This window comes from Moschus berezovskii, chromosome 9, assembly GCF_049115385.1.
Source record: "Moschus berezovskii isolate FMDL1 chromosome 9, NW_MosBer_1.0, whole genome shotgun sequence".
NCBI classification, from domain to species: Eukaryota; Metazoa; Chordata; class Mammalia; order Artiodactyla; family Moschidae; genus Moschus; species Moschus berezovskii.
In genome coordinates this window covers 90,853,363-90,871,014 of record NC_142468.1, presented here as the reverse complement: position 1 = coordinate 90,871,014, position 17,652 = coordinate 90,853,363, and the positions used below count along the sequence as shown (strand labels likewise).

General features: G+C 48.3%; 1 protein-coding gene across 3 annotated transcripts in view; it reads right to left on the bottom strand.

Moving 5' to 3' along the window:
- CORO2B (coronin 2B) overlaps positions 1-17,652 on the bottom strand; it is a 154,440-nt gene that overhangs the window by 67,257 nt on the left and 69,531 nt on the right. The window contains exons 1-2 of one of the 3 annotated variants that reach the window (XM_055435496.2): positions 10,570-10,723; positions 6,519-6,719 (exon numbers count right to left, since the gene is read on the bottom strand). The exons of 1 other annotated variant lie outside the window; for it this stretch is intronic. In XM_055435496.2, coding sequence (XP_055291471.1) covers positions 6,519-6,719 — 201 coding nt within the window. In that variant the 5' untranslated portion in view covers positions 10,570-10,723. Of the gene's footprint in view, positions 1-6,518; positions 6,720-10,569; positions 10,724-17,652 lie in introns of those variants that run through there. One more of the 3 variants, XM_055435495.2, reaches the window with a different exon arrangement.

Below are 17,652 nucleotides of genomic sequence, written 5' to 3'. Positions count from 1 at the left end.
TGCCAACAAAGGTCATCTAGTCAGGTATGGTTTTTCCAGTGGTCATGTACGGATGTGAGGGTTGGACTGTGAAGAAAGCTGAGCACCGAAGAACTGATGTTTTTGAAAAGTGGTGTTGGAGAAGACTCTTGAGAGTCCCTTGGACAGCAAGGAGATCAAACCAGTCAATCCTAAAGGAAATCAGTCCTGAATATTCATTGCAATCGCTGAAGCTGAACCTTCAATACTTTGGCCACTTGATGTGAAGAGCTGACTCATTGGAAAAGACCTTGATGCTGGGAAAGATTGAGGGCAGGAGGAGAAGGGGATGACAGAGGGTGAGATGGTTAGATAGCCATCACCGACTTTACTGATATGAGTTTGAGCAAACTCCAGGAGATAGTGAAGGACAGGGAAGCCTGGCGTGCTGCAGTCCATGGTGTCAAAAACAGCTGGACATGACTGAGCCACTGAACAACCACCACCACGTAACTCCCAAGAGGGCTGATTAAGACAGAGTTTGTTGGACTGGAGTGCTAGACAAAGGCAAGCCATGCATTGTTTGTTTTACTTCCTCCCCTGGGGTGGGGGGAAGCTTGTCATCACAAACATTGAAGTCTCAGCAAGCGGGCTTGGGGGGAAACTGTGGAAGGAAGAGAAGCTTCTGGAAGAGACGGCCTCAGGCTTGGCCTCAGGGCAGGTGCCAATCTTGTTATTCTCATCTGCCCCAAACCTCTCAGAGAAGCGAGAAAGGAATGGGAAGGGCATTTGACAGTAGATGGCCAAAAACTCAGAAAAGAACTACAAAAGCAGACAGCAGCCTTCTATGTGCTCAGAAAAATAGTCTGGAGCCACGGGACAGGGACAGGAGTGTGCTGCTGTGAGTTCACAGCGCACGGGTAACATCCAAGCAACGACTAGAACTCGCCAAGAAACGGCCGGAATCTTTCCTGGGTTTCTGTTGAATAATACAGGAAACTCTTTTCAGAGAGATTTCTATCTAAACAAAAATGGAGCTAAAATAATAGAATCTTCTTCCTAGAAAACTGACCAATGAGGAGCAGTTCATCTCTTCTGCTGGCAGATGAGGAGGGGTTCTGAACTGGGCATTATTGGTATTGCTTTGTTAGCCCTGTCCTCCCCACTCCCCCAAGGCCACAGGGGCAGGAGACTGACAGCTTCGGCCCAGGCAGCTGGGGAAGGCAGGCCCTTCTCTGGGCTCAGGGCTCTGTTCCACAGAGTCTCAGACATCAGGGTCCTGCCTTGGACTAAACCAACTGCTCAGACCCAGGATCTGCCTTGGCCCCACCCTCCAGTCCCTCACCCTCAAGCCGGGCACTTCCCGCTAGCATTCAGCTCAGAAGCACGTGTTACTCTGGGGGAAAACGTCTGACAAAACACAAAAGGGGAGGGCTGACCTGAGTCCCTACTCTGGGCTGTTTGTCTTCTGAAACCTCAGGGCTCCCACTTTACATCAACCAATTGTTTTTATTTCTTTTTTTCCCCCTAAAGTGGAAACAGTGTCAGACTTTATTTTTTTGGGCTCCAAAATCACTGCGGATGCTGACTGCAGCCATGAAATTAAAAGACGCTTACTCCTTAGAAGGAAAGTTATGACCAACCTATACAGCATATTAAAAAGCAGAGACATTACTTTGCCAACCAAGGTCCGTCTAGTCAAGGCTATGGTTTTTCCTATGGTCATGTATGGATGTGAGAGTTGGACTGTGAAGAAAGCTGAGCGCCGAAGAACTGATGCTTTTAAACTGTGGTGCTGGAGAAGACTCTTGAGAGTCCCTTGGACTGCAAGGAGATCCAACCAGTCCATTCTAAAGGAGATCAATCCTGGGTGTTCATTGGCAGGACTGATGCTAAAGCTGAAACTCCAATACTTTGGCCACCGCATGCGATGAGTTGACTCACTGGAAAAGACTCTGATGCTGGGAAGGATTGGGGGCGGGAGGAGAAGGGGATGACGGAGAACAAGATGGCTGGATGGCATCACCAACTCGATGGACATGAGTTTGAGTGAACTCCGGGAGTTGGTGATGGACATGGAGGCCTGGCGTGCTGTGATTCATGGGATGGCAAAGAGTCAGACACGACTGAGCGACTGAACTGAACTGAAAGTACAAAACATTGTGCTCATTTAAGACAAATTTAGAAGATATAGTTAAGGAATAAGAAAAAAAATGAAAGAGCACTCATGATGCCAATATTCAGAAATAACCACTTTTAAACCCGTAGGTGTATATAGAAAGTGGAGTCACTCAGTTGTGTCCGACTCTTTGCAACCCCATGGACCGTAGCCCGCAGGCTCCTCTGTCCACGGAATTCTTCAGCCCAGAATACTGGAGTGGGTAGGCATTCTCCTCTCCAGGGGATCTTCCCAACCTGGAGATCGAACCCAGGTCTCTGCATTTCAGGCAGATTCTTTACAATCTGAGCCACCAGGGAAGCCCATATATTTTCCCAGTCTTTTCCAAAAAGGTGGATGGCTATATAGATATAATTTAATGGGATTAATTAGATTTTACCTTTTTTTCCCCAGCTAACAGTAAGTGATAAAATTTTCTTATTAAATACTCCACTGCATTGGTGGTTCTTGAAGTGTGGTCTGGGGACCCCTGGGGATCCCCAAGACTTTTTCAGGGAGTCTGTTGGGTTAAAACTATTTTCATAATAATAGGAGACATTATTTGCCTTTTCACTCTTGTTCTCTCAGGAGTATACAGTGAAGTTTTCCAGAGGTGTATGACGTTTGATATCTCAGCAGGCTGAATGTAGAAGCAGATATTCAAATTCAGCCATCTTTTATTAAGCCAGATGAATTTAAAGAGATTTGCAAAACTGAAGAACAACGTAATTGTCAATTTAAAAAAAAAATATAACACTTTTTCATGAAATACAGTTTTCTGTGAGGATGTGAAATGGATTTATTATTAGGCAAATAACAAATGAAAATTTTTGAAACTCCTATATTTTTATTTTGAATATGCTAAATATATTTTTAAAAATTTTATTTATATACTCATCATTTATTTTTGGCTGTACTGGGTCTTTGCCGCTGCGGGCTTTCTCTAGCTACGGTGAGCAGGGGCCACTCTAGCTGTGGTGCGCAGGCTTCTGCTGCAGTGGCTTCTCCTGTGACCGAGCATGGACTCTAGGTGTTTGGGCTTCAGTCTCTGCGGCACGTGGGCCCAGAAGCTGCAGCTCACGGGCTCTAGGGCACAGGCTCAATAGTTGTGGCACATGGGCTTAGTCACGCTGAGGCATGTAGATCTTCCTGGACCAGGGATCGAACCCATGTCTCCTGCATTGGCAGGTGGATTTTTTATCACCAGGGAAGCCCCCTGAATATGCTAAATACTAAGGGAGATGGTGATGGACAGGGAGGCCTGGTGTGCTGTGACTCATGGGGTCGCGGAGAGTTGGACACGACTGAGCAACTGAACTGAACTGAATAGGTATATACAGCTATATAAGCAAAAGCTCTTTGGGGTCCTCAGTAATGTTTAAGAGCATAAAGTGATTCTGAAGCTAAACACTTGAGAACAACCACTCTACATCAGCACCTTTGGTGACTGTATAGCAGCCCTCTGTGTGGATGGCCCCGAATTTGTTCACCCATTTCTTTATTGATAGATCTGCAGGTTGCTTCCAATTTTCACTGTTATAAAAGTGCCACAGAAATCCTTGAGTACCTGGGACTTCTCTGGCAGTCCAGTGGTTAAGACTCTGTGCTTCTACAGTAGGGGGCAGGGGTTCGATCCCTGGTGGGAGAACTAAGATCTCACATACTACATGCCATGTGCAGTGTGGTCCAAAACCCCACTACCACCAACAGAAAGCAAATGGCGACCCACTCAAGTACTCTTGCTCCCATAGACAGATGTAGCCTGGCAGGCTACAGTCCATGGGCTCACAAGAGTTGGACATGACTGAGTGACTAACAAACAAAAAATACCCCACCACCAAACAAACAAAAAACCCCAACACCACCCCCCTTCAAACAGCAGATCGAGTACCTATATAGAGTGAAAACTTCCTGAAATGAAAGAAAACAAGAGACACCAACTGGAAGACTGAGCCATCACTATTAGTCTATTATTAAATGAAACAAAATGTATCGCAGGATATGAACAAATAAAGTTGAAAGACTATGTGTACACTGAACATACACGCATGTGTCCAGATACATATGTTTCCAAAGAGAGAAACTTATGCTCTATAAAGAGCCCTTTTTTCCCTTGCTGTCCATGAAGTGTTTCCAGAAGCTGACCATATTCTGGAGCAGAGTTATAGACAACATGAAAGTCTTTGGTAACATTACAAAAATGGAGAGTTTAGAAACTTTGAAGGAATTTGAGAGAGAAATTTTATTTCTCTACAAAATAATTTTAAAAAATGATGCTTGCAAAAAAAAATGAGTACAAAAATGCCATAAACTTCAAAAAATATATATGCTTGAGAGTATTTCTGTAGAATGCATTCCTAGAAGTGGAATCACTGGGCCAATGGACACACCTTTAAATGTTACTAGATATTTCCAAGTTACGTCTGTTTACACCTCACCAAGAGTAAGATGTTAGTCCATCAAATACTCAGAGAAAATTTGAGTACCTGTCCTCACATCTTTGGCAACACCAAAGATTACGACTCCTTTAAATCTTTTTTCTACTCAGTAGGCTAAAAGATATATTCTATCTTCTATAAATTGCTTATTCATAGCCTTTGGCCATTTTCTATTGGGTCCTCTTGTTGATTTTTCTTAACTCTTTATATATATACATATATCCTGGACATGCAACTTTTGTCCGTTATATGTTGCAAATATTGTACTCAGCTATGTTGCCTGCCTTTTAATTTTGCTTACATGTCTCACTAGAGTACAAAAATTACCTTTAAAAATATTATTATAAATTTATTCTAATCTACCATTCATTTCCTTTATGGTTTTATGGATTCTTAACTAGCTTAGGAAGCCTTTCCCTGTTTTATGATTTTTAAAAATACTCTCCATTTCCCTCTAATACCCTTGCAGCTTTTCTCTTTCTTTTTTAATGTTTAGATTTTCAATCCATCTGGAATTAATTTTTGCTTTGTTATGGTGTGAGGCATTGACTGTTGACCTTTGCAAACCATGCGGTGGAGTATGGCAGGGTGTCAGGAATGGACTTGAGCCCCAGTAAGAACCAGTCCATGCGTTTTTAGCGACCTGCAAGCCTGCCTACTGCAGCTGGAGCCCATCTGGTTCAGGAGGGGAGACAAGCTACATTTCATAATCCTTCCTAATGGGATAGAGCTGCTGTGAGCATCTGCAAAGTCGACAGGGACAGCTGTTAACACATCCAAGAAAGTACCAGAACGTCTTTACCAGGTTGCTTGGTTCTCAAAGAGCTTTCTGCCCATCACCCTCCCAATGCCAGCATCACTATGGAAGTGGAACAGGATTTTAGGGGTCCACTTTACCATTACAGGAAAAGAAGGTGCAGAGAGGTCAAGTGCCACACCCAAGGTCACACTCTTGGTGAGTGACAGAGACCAACCAGAACCTAGACATCCTGCCTCGAAGTCCACAGCCCCTCAGCCGGCCCCGTGCGCCAGGCTCTGTGTCACTGTCACTGAGGCTTCCCTCTTCTGTGGAAGGGAGGGTCTGGCTTAAGGCTTTCCCAGATCTGAGCCCCCACCACTGTGGGCAGGTGAGACTGGAAAAACCCATCCTCCACCACCAGCTGACAGAGGCTTTCCCGTCCCAAGGCTTCCTTGGGCACGCACGTACCTCCTCCTCTCCCCAAGCGTTTGGCGGAGGATGGGAGAGGAGATGAGTCAGGCCGGAGAGGGAGAGCTCATCCATAAACAAGTGGGACTGACGCGAGCACTTTCCCCGAGGCACGTGACCTCCCACGGGCCTCTGGGGACTCCGCCTGAACGGCAGAGCTTCAAAACTTCATGATTGAGGCTCTGCAGATTGAATTTGCTAGATTCACGAAGGCGGCCACAGAAGACAAGAAGCTTTTAGAGAGGAGGTGGGGGGTGAGAGAGAAGGTAAATTATTCCTAGTCCTTCAGTGAAGAGCTTGAAATGTTTTTAATGGGTGTGTCATTTTTGCAGATGCCGGCCCGATGTGGCTATGCTGGATCTTTAGCCTCTCCAGTTCCAGAACTAAAGGACACTCAGGAAGGACAATCGTAGAGCCGGATCTAGCCTGGAGATCAGATGATCCAATCTTTCAGGGTTAGTGGGAAGCCCGGGAACCCCAAAGCAAGTGACTTGCCCAAGTTGGGGGGTTCTGGGAGCAGATCTCAGTCCGCCCAGAGAAACGTGTTCTCTCCTGGATGTTCCTCAGGTCCCCCAGCTGCACCTGTTGCGGTGATTCTTGGGGAGAACTTTGGGGAAGGTGCAGCCACTGGAAACATGATGAAAAAGTAAAAGGTGGGGGGCAGGGAGGCATAGGGCAACAGGCCCAAGAATGACCCAGCGGGTTTCTCTGCACCCTGGGGCTGCAGCCAGGCCTGAGGAGGAGTGGGGGGGCCTACCTGTTCCAGGGGGATGACGAGGAAGGAGCCGCCCCCCGCACTCTCAGTGACGATGGCCAGGAAACGGGCGTTGACGGCACAGAAGTGGTTATCATGCACATTCTTGGTGATGGGGATGCCGTCAAAGCAGTGCTCCCGGTTGGCCACCTTCCCATAGACGTTCCGGAACTTGGAGCTGCGGTACTGCGGACGCCAGGACATCTGCGAGAGGCCAGGAGAGACACGGGTCAGGCCAGACTGTCCCTGAGGAGCTGAGCTGGGTGTGGGCGGGAGGGAAGCTGCTCTCGAGAATTTAGGAGGTGAGGAAAGCCCGGTGCCTCGGGAGATAGAAGGGAAGGGACCGCCAAGAACCAGATGCCTGGCCCTGTGCAGGAGGACTTACTCTTTCAATAAATTCCCGCAAGAGCAAAGACTGGCACGAGGGCACTCACCCATTCCTTCGTTCAGTATACCCGCCCACACCACCTTTCAGAAAGGATGGAGGAGCCTTTCACGTCCAAGGGATGTACCATGTGATAGAGCCGACCATCCATCCAAAACATGTCTGGGCTGCCTCTTGCGTGTCAGAAACTGTGCTTTATTTAGTGCGGGACGTGCAGCCAGAGGAGGCTGGGTGTTCACAGACACAGAACACTTCTGGTGATGAGGGGTGGAGGAAGACGGCCCTCTATGTGCAGCAAGGCAAATGACCCTCCTCTGACTGTCTCTAGGGCTCCTAACCCACAAGTACATCCCAGAAATCTCAGTGCTATACATCATCATCAGACCCAGAGAGGTTAAGTGACTTGTCCAAAGCCACACAGCTAATGAGTAGGGCCAGGGACACAAGTATCCTGACTGGAAATCTGAGACTCTGCTATGCCAGATTACTCTTGGGAGCAAGGTTTCTCCATGTGTGACCCACAGGTCTCTTGTATTAAAACTCTTCTGGGACGGGAGAGGTTTCTAAACCTCCCATATCATTTGTTAGAAATGATGATTCCTGGGTCCCAATCCAGACCTCCTGAATCCAACATATTGGGAATGGGGCCCAGACATAGGTATTTTAATCCAGCTTTCCTGCCCCAGTGAGACAGAAGTGCACCGAAGTGTGAGAGCCCTTGTTCTAGAAAACGGAAAGGCACCCCTCCTCACCCTTCCTGCCCACCATCCACGAGACAGTCCAACCGACCAACCCGTCGGCCCCCACTGCATACCCGTCCCGTGCTAGGCACTGCAGAGAACGCAGATTGCATGGAGGGATGTGCAGGTGAAGAACAGGATGGGCAGCCCACCGTGTTCAGCTTTGCTGTGGGATGGCGCCGCCTATCGGAAACCCTACAAACGGGCGCCATGGCAGGTGGAGCTCAAGTGGGTGCTCTCCTGGCAGACAGGCATCCAAGCTCAAAGTACCCAGCTGGGGTCTGGCATTCAGTAGGAGCTCAATAAGCGTTTTATTAATGTAAACATGCGGGCTTCTCTGGTGGCTCAGTGGTAAAGAATCCGCCTGCCAATGCAGGAGACATGGGTTCGATCCCTAGTCCAGGAAGTTCCCACATACTGCAGAGCAACTAACCCAGGGAGCCGCAACTACTGAAGTCTGCACACTCTAGAGCCCATGCCCAGCAACAGGAGAAGCCGCTGCAATGAGAAGCCGTACACCACAATGAAGGGTAGGCCCTACTCACCACCACTAGAGAAAAGCCTGCACATCAACGAAGACCCAGCACAGCCAAAAATAAATGTTTAAAATTGTAGAAAAAAAAATGTGAACATGTTTCTGACGCGACTCTGCCATTATCTGCCATCATCCACCCCCTGCTCTTCCTGTCCAGTCTCCCGATATGCCTTGAGTTTCCCAACCCATCTCAGGACAGAAATTTCTTCAGATGAAATTCCCAAGGGGACGGAAGGCAAAAGGAAATAACTGCCACAGAATCAGGAAACCAACCCTGGGAATTTGCCTGAAAACAGAACTTTGCATTGGATTTAAATAAAGCCAGGAGCTCACACACAAAGGCCTCTTTATTAAAGGAAGAAGTTCAGATCCAATGTGGAGAATCCCAGGGATTCTTCAGGCAAACCCTCTTCCTGCCAGCTCTCTGTCCTCTGCTCCCTCAGGCCACTGCCCCGCCCTCCACTCCTCCCCACCTCCCAGCCTCTGCCTACACTGTACCCCTTCCCATCTGCCTCCTCTCTCTGCTGAGTTCTGCCCACGACCGTTCATGACCAAGTCCTGCTGGAGAGGCAAGCGCACTTCTGGCTGTGTGATCTTAGGCAAGCCTCTTCTGACCTGATCCTCAACAGGATTACATCAGCGATGCCCTGATTGCAGTCCCAGGTGGTCACTCATGTTCCTTTACATGAGATGAAGTTTTTAATTTTACTAGCCAGGTGTTTATTTTTATTTATTTATTTTTTACAGATGTTTTTAATGTGGGCCACTTTTTTTTAAAAAGTTTTTTTTATTGAATTTGTTATAATATTGCTTTTGTTTTATGTTTTTTTTTTTTTCTGGCTGCGAGGCATATGGCATCTTAGCTCCCCAACCAGGGATCAAACCTGTACCCTCTGCATTGGAAGGCAAAGGCTTAACCACTGGACTGCCGGGGAAGTCCCTCATGTGTTTAATTTATATTAGAAAAAAACATTTAACTTACATGCCAAATCCGTGATTTCACAGATATTAGTGCTAAGAAAGCTAAGTTTAAAAACAATGAATTAATTCAAAGAAAAATACAGTATGAAAAATATAGTATGGGTGGTACATGGTCCTGGAAGAAATTTTGTCTGATATTGAGTACTGGCAATCACTCTGTCTCTTTCAGGTAGAACATTCTAGATTCCATCGTCCTCCCAAAGAGAAGGGAGCCTACTCATTCCAGTCTCCTCTTCCTTGTAGGCGCAGATCTGGTCTGGAAGGCCTTTGCCCTTTTCTCTGCCCTGCCCAACCTTCAAGGCCTGACTTGACTCTCACTACCCTTCCAAAAGTCCAGCAGAGAGACTCTCTCTCTGTTGGGATCAGCCCCCGCCTACATCCAGGGAAAAGCAGAGAGCATCTTGCAGCCAGCCTGGCACTGGCTTCTCCCCCTTCAGTTGGTAGACTGGGGCTGATCTCTCCGCAGAGCCTTTGGAAGGATTAGGGGAAGGGGACCAGGAGGCCCTTATCACCGGACCTGGACCTTCACCCCGCATGAAGCCACATCGAGCACACCTGACAGAGTGCTGGACTGGGAGTCTGCATTTCTGGATTTTCACTCCCCATTCTAACTCCTACTAGCCTCAGAAAAACAATTTGCCTCCTTGAGATGTTCTAAAACAAGAACCATACTTTCTGACTTTATGTGGTTACTTTAAGAATCAAAATGAGATATGTAGATACAAGATCCCATCCAAGATAAGATCGCACCACTGCTCCTGTGGGCCCAGTCGATTGGAGGTGTCTGGAAAGTGTCAGACACAGACCCCGAATTCAAATATCTTAGGAGCCTTTGGAGGAGATGAAACCAACGCTTGACAAGTAGTGAGAGGCCAGGGAAGCGGAGGGCACTGGGGTAGGCTTCACGGAGGTGAGGGCATCTGCCCGCATGGGACACAGAGAGCACAGACCCCTGAAACGTGGGAATTACGACATCCTTGTGGTACGGAGTGGGAAACAGACCCAGCCCAAGTTGGACAGTGAACATTCACAGGATTCACTGGGACCTGCTCTGACTCTGCAGACCTGATTAAGTTTTTTCCAACTTCTTATTATAAAATACTTCAGAAAACAAAAATAGCTGACAGCATGGCACAGTAATCACCCACCACCTAGGTTCATACGCATTAGCATTTTGTCACAATCTCTCTTCTCTCTGTGTGCCTGTCTTTCTTTTTTTTCAGTTTTGTGGAATTAGTTGAAACGAAGCTGCCAGCATCATGACTCCTGTCCCCCTATCACATCAGCCTGCATTTCCTACAAAGGAGGACAGTTTCCTACATGAGTATATCATCATTACCATATCTAAGAAAATTAACAATTCCTCAAGACCATATAACTAACCCAGCCAATATTCAAAATTCTTCAGAATACCTTTTACAGGGACTTCCCCAGCGGTCCAGTGGTTAAGACTCCACGCTCGCATTGCAGGAGGCCAGGGTTTGACCCCTGGTCAGGGAACTCAGATCCCACATGCCATGCTGTATGGCCTTAAAAACCAGTGCAATGCCTTTTTCCGCTATTCCACATTTGGATCCAGGATTGGGAACTGTGTTGCTCCATGTATTTCATTTGGTTGAGATCTCTCTTTTGCCTCCGTTAAATCTAGAACACTCCCATTACTTTTTTTAAAAAAAAATTTAAAGTGACACTGACTTTTTAAACACACCAAGTCAGTTGTCTTAGAAACCGTCCTTGTGAGGGACTTCCCCAGTGGTCTGGTGGTTTGGACTTCACCTTCTGGCACAGGGAATATGGGTTTCATCTCTGGGCAAGAAGATCCCAGATGCCTTGGGGCTAAAAAACCAAACCATAAAATAGAAGCAATGTCATAACAAATTCAATAAAGACTTTAAAACACAGAAGAAGAAGAAGAAAATGTCCTAGCGATTTGTCTCATGTTGCTTTGTGGTCCCTTCAAAGCCATTCTTGGATTCCCTATAAAGCTGAGGAGTCATACGTAAAACTTTGATACAATTCACATTAAAGATGCCCCTGTTATTAATCTCTGGCTTGGGTGAGGGTGAGCATACAGAGGAAGGGACAGAGGGGGCTTGTGGGCACGCACCTGGCTGAGCTGGTGGCAGTGCGGGCAGCTGGCCAGTGCCAAGTGTATGTTCTGGAGGGTAGTGGACAGACAGCTGGAGGACCTGGGAGGCCGGATCAGGCACTGGCAGACACTGTGGGCCAAAGTGGAGCATCTGGAGGCCCCAGAGGTCTGACCGCTCCACCCGCGCTTACCAAGGGGCTGACTTCATTCTGAGGTCAGATGCAGGGGTTTGCAGGCAGGCAACAGAAAAGCCTCCTCCCTCTTCTGCAGAGAGAGGAGGCCATGCTGAGGCTGGGACTGAAGGAGATAATCCAGACCTCAAAGGGAAATCAGTGTGGCAGCTAAGAGGTCACCAGAAAATCTAGCCCTTTGCCCCTAGCCCTCAAGCTCAGCCCAGATCCTAGTGGATTCACCAAAGCTAGTTCCAGTGAGGGCAGGACACACACACTCTCTCTGAATTTTCCAGGAGCAATCAGCACAAGACTGAGATACATTGGAGCTTCCTAAGAGGAAGGATTTTCTTAATGGTGAGAGCTGCCTGAAATGGAAAAAGAAGGTATCATGACAGATAATGAGCCTCCCATCCCTGGGAGGATTCAAGGTTCAGGTAGATGACCTCTGGTTAAGGGCAACATGGAACAAGAGATGGGACTAGATGGCCTTCCAGCACCCCCAAATAGACCTTGTGTTGCACCAGAGAGGAGGGCTGGGGTCAGAGAGTCCCAGGTCAGAGGACACCCTGGCCAGTGACATTCCTTCTCTGTGACACAGAGAGTCCAATGTCTCCCCAGCTGGGTTGCTGTGACACAGAATGACAATGGTTCTCGTGGCATTTGGCATCTCCTCCTAGGCCTTTTCACATTGCTGATTAGTGCACAGTCACTTATTTTAAGGTATGAATATTTTCTCTCTCCCAGTACTAGACTGTAGGTTATGTGATCATCCTACTCCTTCTGGGCCCCGCAGAGCCCCTCCACTCCAGGCCTGGCCCTGGACTCCTGCTTAGCAGGAGTCTTCTGGTGACCCTGGTTGAACAATCTCTTGGTATGGTGGGAGGGCAAGGGTCAAGCGCAGGCACACTTGCCCGGTTTCTTGGATGCAATGGGATGAACCTCACCCCAGGGCTGTGACTTCAATTTATTGAGATTTTGAATTTTCAGCTCATACACCTACTCCTGGCCACAGGATGAGGGGCCTGGTCCTTATGCTCAGCCCATGAGGGCTCGGGGCCCAAGCCCTTCTTTGTAGTGTTTGTCCTTCTGGTCACACAGCCCTATCTCCTCTGGGCTTCTTGTCACCAGGATGCCAAGGCCTCATGAACTTAGTACAGCGCTCAAGACGGGGCTTAACGAGTCCCTTGCCATGGACAGCACAGCATCAGTAAGGCGACCAGTTCCATGACCCTCCCCAGACACCACCTCCACACCACCTCATTTGCCCCCAAGTGCAGCTGTCCAGTGGGCAGAGCTGGACAGGTACTATAATCCCATTGAAAATATCTGGTACATATGTGACTAATTTGAGGCCTGGGGAGGTTAAGAGGCTGTCCCAAAGTCATAAGCTGTGAAAGCCACAGAGCCGGGCCCTCTGTCAAGAACTTCTGACACATAAAGATGTGAGTGACCTCAGGTCCTGGTTCCATCACTTAATAGCAAAATTATTCTGGTCAAGTTTCTAAACTGACCTAAATCTCTGCTTCTGTAGCCGTAGGACAGAAACAACTATGTCATTTGCCCAGTAAGTTATAATAAAAATTAAATGAGATAATTGGATAGAGTGCTTAAGGGAAAAAAGGAACTTCTGACAGTTTACTGTTCTTTCCCACATAATACCCATCTTCTCCTTTTTTGGCCTCTCCACTCAAGCTATTAATTACTCCTCCCTGCATTTTTCATACAATGCAGGGCATTACACAAAAGTGTAAAGAAACTGTATGGGGGCAGGGTTTGGGGCAGTGACCCAGAGGTTTCTATCTTGGCGGTTATTTGCTAGCTGTGTGACTTCAGACTAATAACTCAACCTCTCTGAGCACCAGTTTCTTTATCTGCAAAGTGCAAATAATGATATCCAAATCACTGAATGCAATGACATGACCAGATACTAAGTGCCTGGCGTGGAGTGGGGTGACGCTTATCACACGCCAGTTCCACCCTCTCCCCTGCTCCTGTAAAGGAGAGACTCTGACCTCAATTAAGTGTGCACTTGGGGAGGCCGGGCTCTGGCAGGAGAAGGAGGGGGCTGGGCTGGGCCCAGGGTCAGGAGGAGGGAGGGGAAAGCTCTGGCCTCCAGATGTGCATGGTTGCCGGGCCTGCTCCCTGGTGGCCTCTCCCTGGGCCCAGGGCCATCCTGGTCTCCCTCTGAGAGGGGAGGGCCCGGAAGGAGGAAGCATTCATTTTGCAGCTGAACAGCTCTTATAGCCTCTTAAGAAATAGAGGCAGGCTTTTTTTCTCCTCTGAGATAATTGTTAGGAACACTCCACATGGAGACAAACTGTATCCTGTCCTCCAATCCCCAGGATGATGCATTTTGGCTAGCGGGTGCACTTCTAGATGACGATGGCTACAATTCAGTCCTTTAACTGGAACACACACAAAAAAATACATGGGGGCAGTTTTTGTTCTCATCTCTAACTAAGGTGGGCTGGGGAGCTCACGGCTACATCCTCGGGGAGAGTTGTCAGCCGGGGGGGGCGCAGGAGGCCTCAGGGTCTGCCCTGGTGGCCACCAGATACTTGTTCCCACGGGGCAGCCCATCAGGACCTGTGGGAGAGCCACTCCCTGTCCCTGTGCTGTCAGAGAAAGGCTGACATTTTCAGTCTTCTCTGGGTCATCACCCATGTGACCCGGGATAAGGCACCTTCCTTCTCCAGGCTCGGTGTCCATTTCGATGAAATGTGGATATCAGCAACATCTGCATCTTGAAATCCCTATCAGGATGGGACACCTGGGGACACCAGGGACAGAGGCTTTGCAAAAGGTGTGCCACTCTAATCAACGACAGACACTATCATCAATCTCTCTGCTGAATTCGCCCACAACATTCTGGGTTCACAAGCAGTCGCTGGTCAGCTGATCCTCCTCCATCTCTGAGCCAGCTTTGCTTTCCAGAGCCCAGGACTGGACACATGGGAGGAACACAGCACATGTTCTCAGACCGGAGGGAGCAGAAGTAGATCAGCCCAGGGCCTTGAGAAGCTTGTCAGGTCAGGTAGTAATTACTGGTGGACTCTTCTCTTCAGTTTTCTCCTCTGTGAAATGAAAAGCTAGGATCTTTTTTAAGCAGAAGAACACTTTCTCTAAATAAAATATGACTCAGAACTCCAAAATGTAAAATGGGCAAAGCTGGAACTGTTTGCATTCAAATCTAGCAGGAAACTGGGAGCACCTTCCAGCAATGGTTCTGGGACTGCACCGTGGAACCCAATTTGAGAACCTCTGGCGTTAGGGAAGTGGCCAGAAACCCACGTTCCAGCTGGCTCAGCCACTAACCCAGTAGGGACCCTCTGGTAGATCCCTGCTTCTTCCCCTAGAGGAGATGGCCCACCCTCCCAGCTCTGGTATTTAATAGTCTTACTGGGTTCTCACTAGCTTCCAGGACTTCTGAAAAGATCTTGAAGCCACTCAAGAAATTTCTAGCATGAAGAAGCTGGACCATGAGTGTTCTCGCTTAAATGCTCTCTTTCTGAATCTTCTGGGTTTGAGCCTCCAGGGATCCAGGAGTCCCTTAAGGGTCTGCTTCTGGATTCTCTGCGCCCCACAGCACAGGCAATCTCAGCAGGGGTGCAAGACAGCGGAGGTTGACCCACTGCCATACTGAACAGCACAGATTACAGATCATTCCCATCACTGCAAACAGTTCTATTGCATGGCACTAGGAGAATATCAATTAGCCCGCAAAAGTCACATCCTAGAAGAGGATACTCCAACAGAACTTCCACACTGGGGAGCTCCGGCTGGGGTGTGCAGGGACCACAGAAGGCCAGTGTCTGGAGCCACCACTCTGACTTTCTCTCCATCCCTAGCAAATTCGGAATTCTTAGTTCCAGGCCAACTCTCAGAGCCTCTTGGGCAAACCCCTCAATCTTCTCAACCATGAAAAGGGGCTTCCTCCCCTGTCATGCTCCACCATCCCTGCCTCACACCATCGGGGAGCAGATCGAAGTCAAGCGGGAATGAATATGGTTGGGATGGCGCCTTCTTCACAGGCTGCAGATGGAAGATTCAGATCAAACATCCTCAGATGCTGCACTCTGCCCATCACCCAACACAAGTCCAGCCAGATATGGAGTCTATTCCGGGAGCAGGCTTCCGCCCTGAAACCCTGCAGCCTTTCCTGATCTGCTGAGCAGGACTGGTGGACACGTAAACAGAAGGCTGCCAGCCTCCTTCGCTCCAAGCTCTTCAGGAGAGCTTCCCATCTTCCCTGAGATGACTCCTGAGCTGGGCAGTTGCCAGATTCTGAAGTCCCCCGATTCTGTCCTGGGCTCCCCTTTTTCTAGCTCATCAGACTAATAACAATAGCTTACATTTATTAAGTGCAGACTGTGACCCAAACATTTTACATTCATTACATCCCGTAATTGTTATAATAACCCCAAGGTAAAGATGCAAGTATTATCTCTATTTACAGATGCAACTAAGTTTGTCCGAGGTCACTTATGTGGAGGAACTGAGATCTGAACTCAGACCTGACACAAGGGTCTCCTGCTGTTGGTTGTTCAGTCCCTAAGTCGTGTCTGACTCTTTGCAACCCCGTGGACCACAGCACACCAAGCTTCCCTGTCCTTCACTATTTCCCAGTTTGCTCAAACTCATGTCCATTGAGTCAGTGCTGCCATCCAATCATCTCACCCTCTGTCACTCCCTTCTCTTCTTGCCCTCAGTCTTTGCTAGCATCAGGGTCTTTTCTAATGTGTTAGCTCTTTGCATCAGGTGGCCAAAGTGTTGGAGCTTCAGCTTCCGCATCAGTCCTTCCAGTGAATATTCAGGATTGATTTCCTTTAGGATTGACTGGTTTGATCTCCGTGCTGTCCACGGACTCTCAAGAGTCTTCACCAACACCACAGTTTTAAAGCATCAATTCTTTGGTAGTCAGCCTTCTTGAGTGACTTTCTTGACTACTTCCCAGTAGTGACATGACTACTGGAAAAACCATAGCTTTGACTATATAGGCCTTGGTCAGCAAAGTGATGTCTCTGCTTTTTAATACACTGTCTAGGTTTGTCATAACTTTTCTTCCAAGGAGCAAGCATCTTTTAATTTCACAGCTGCAGTCACTGTCCATAGTGATTTTGGAGCCCAAGAAAACAAAATCTGCCACTGGTCTGGTCTCTTACTTAACGTGTTTGCTCCCCAACCACAATGGATGTTACTGAGAGCAGCAACTATATCTTATCCTTCATTCTCTTTGCTGGGCTTACCTTTAGGCTTAATATAGTATTGATGAATGTTTATTAAATGTGTGAATGAGTACAGAAACAAGAGGACAGGAAGAAGGAAGAGTGACCCTGTCACTTCCTCTTAGAGCCTCTAAAAGCCCCCAGACCAGAAAACTTGACCATCTCCTTATGGGGATCTGCAGGCTGATTCCAACTTGTAAGGTCCAACCTGGGCAGAAAGCAAGGAGAAGGAAGTATCTGCCTCCCTACGAACTCAACTTGTCTTACGTGTGGTCCAGACACAAAAAGACTTTTACAGAACCATAGCCTGCCCATGCAGAAGAGGACCCTTGGGTCCACTAAAATCTAGCTTCTCATTTCACAGACTGAGGCCCAGAAGGAGGAAGTGATTTGTCCAAGGTCACACAGCAAGGTCACCTGATGACCAGGCTACACACCGTAAGCCTCCTTGTGGGAAGGTGGGGGGGTAAACGGATGTGGGGGGTGCGGTTAAGGGGATTGGATATGGTGCTGCCATCTCTCCCGTGCAGGCAGCCCTGGAGGGAGTGTCTCGGGCGGGCAGGCCCCATCCAAGGAAGCACCCACCCTCTCCTGGGGTTCTGAGTTCTAAATTCCTCTGCCCAGGGAGGGAGGGGGTGGTGGAGCTCAAAGCACAGACCCAACAGATGGTTTCTATTTGCAGCCACTGCGCCTGGTCTGTGCCAGACTCCTGACCTATTTTGAGGAACCGAGGGCCCGGCTGGCTCAGGGATGGCCTCCCACTCGCACCCCTTGACCCATGATTTGGCAAGAGATCAGATGGGTGGTTCAGGGCCAGTGGAGATGGGGAGTGGAGGAGGAAAACCTTTGAAAATGAGGCTAGGGTGGAGGCCTGCAAGCTTGAACCCCAGAGCACGGATCCTCAAAGTGTGGCATCACCTGGGGTGTCTGTGGAAATTCAGGTTCCTGGGCCCCACGGCAGGCCTGCAGGATCACGCTCTCAGGGAGTGGGCCAGGGACTCTACATTTG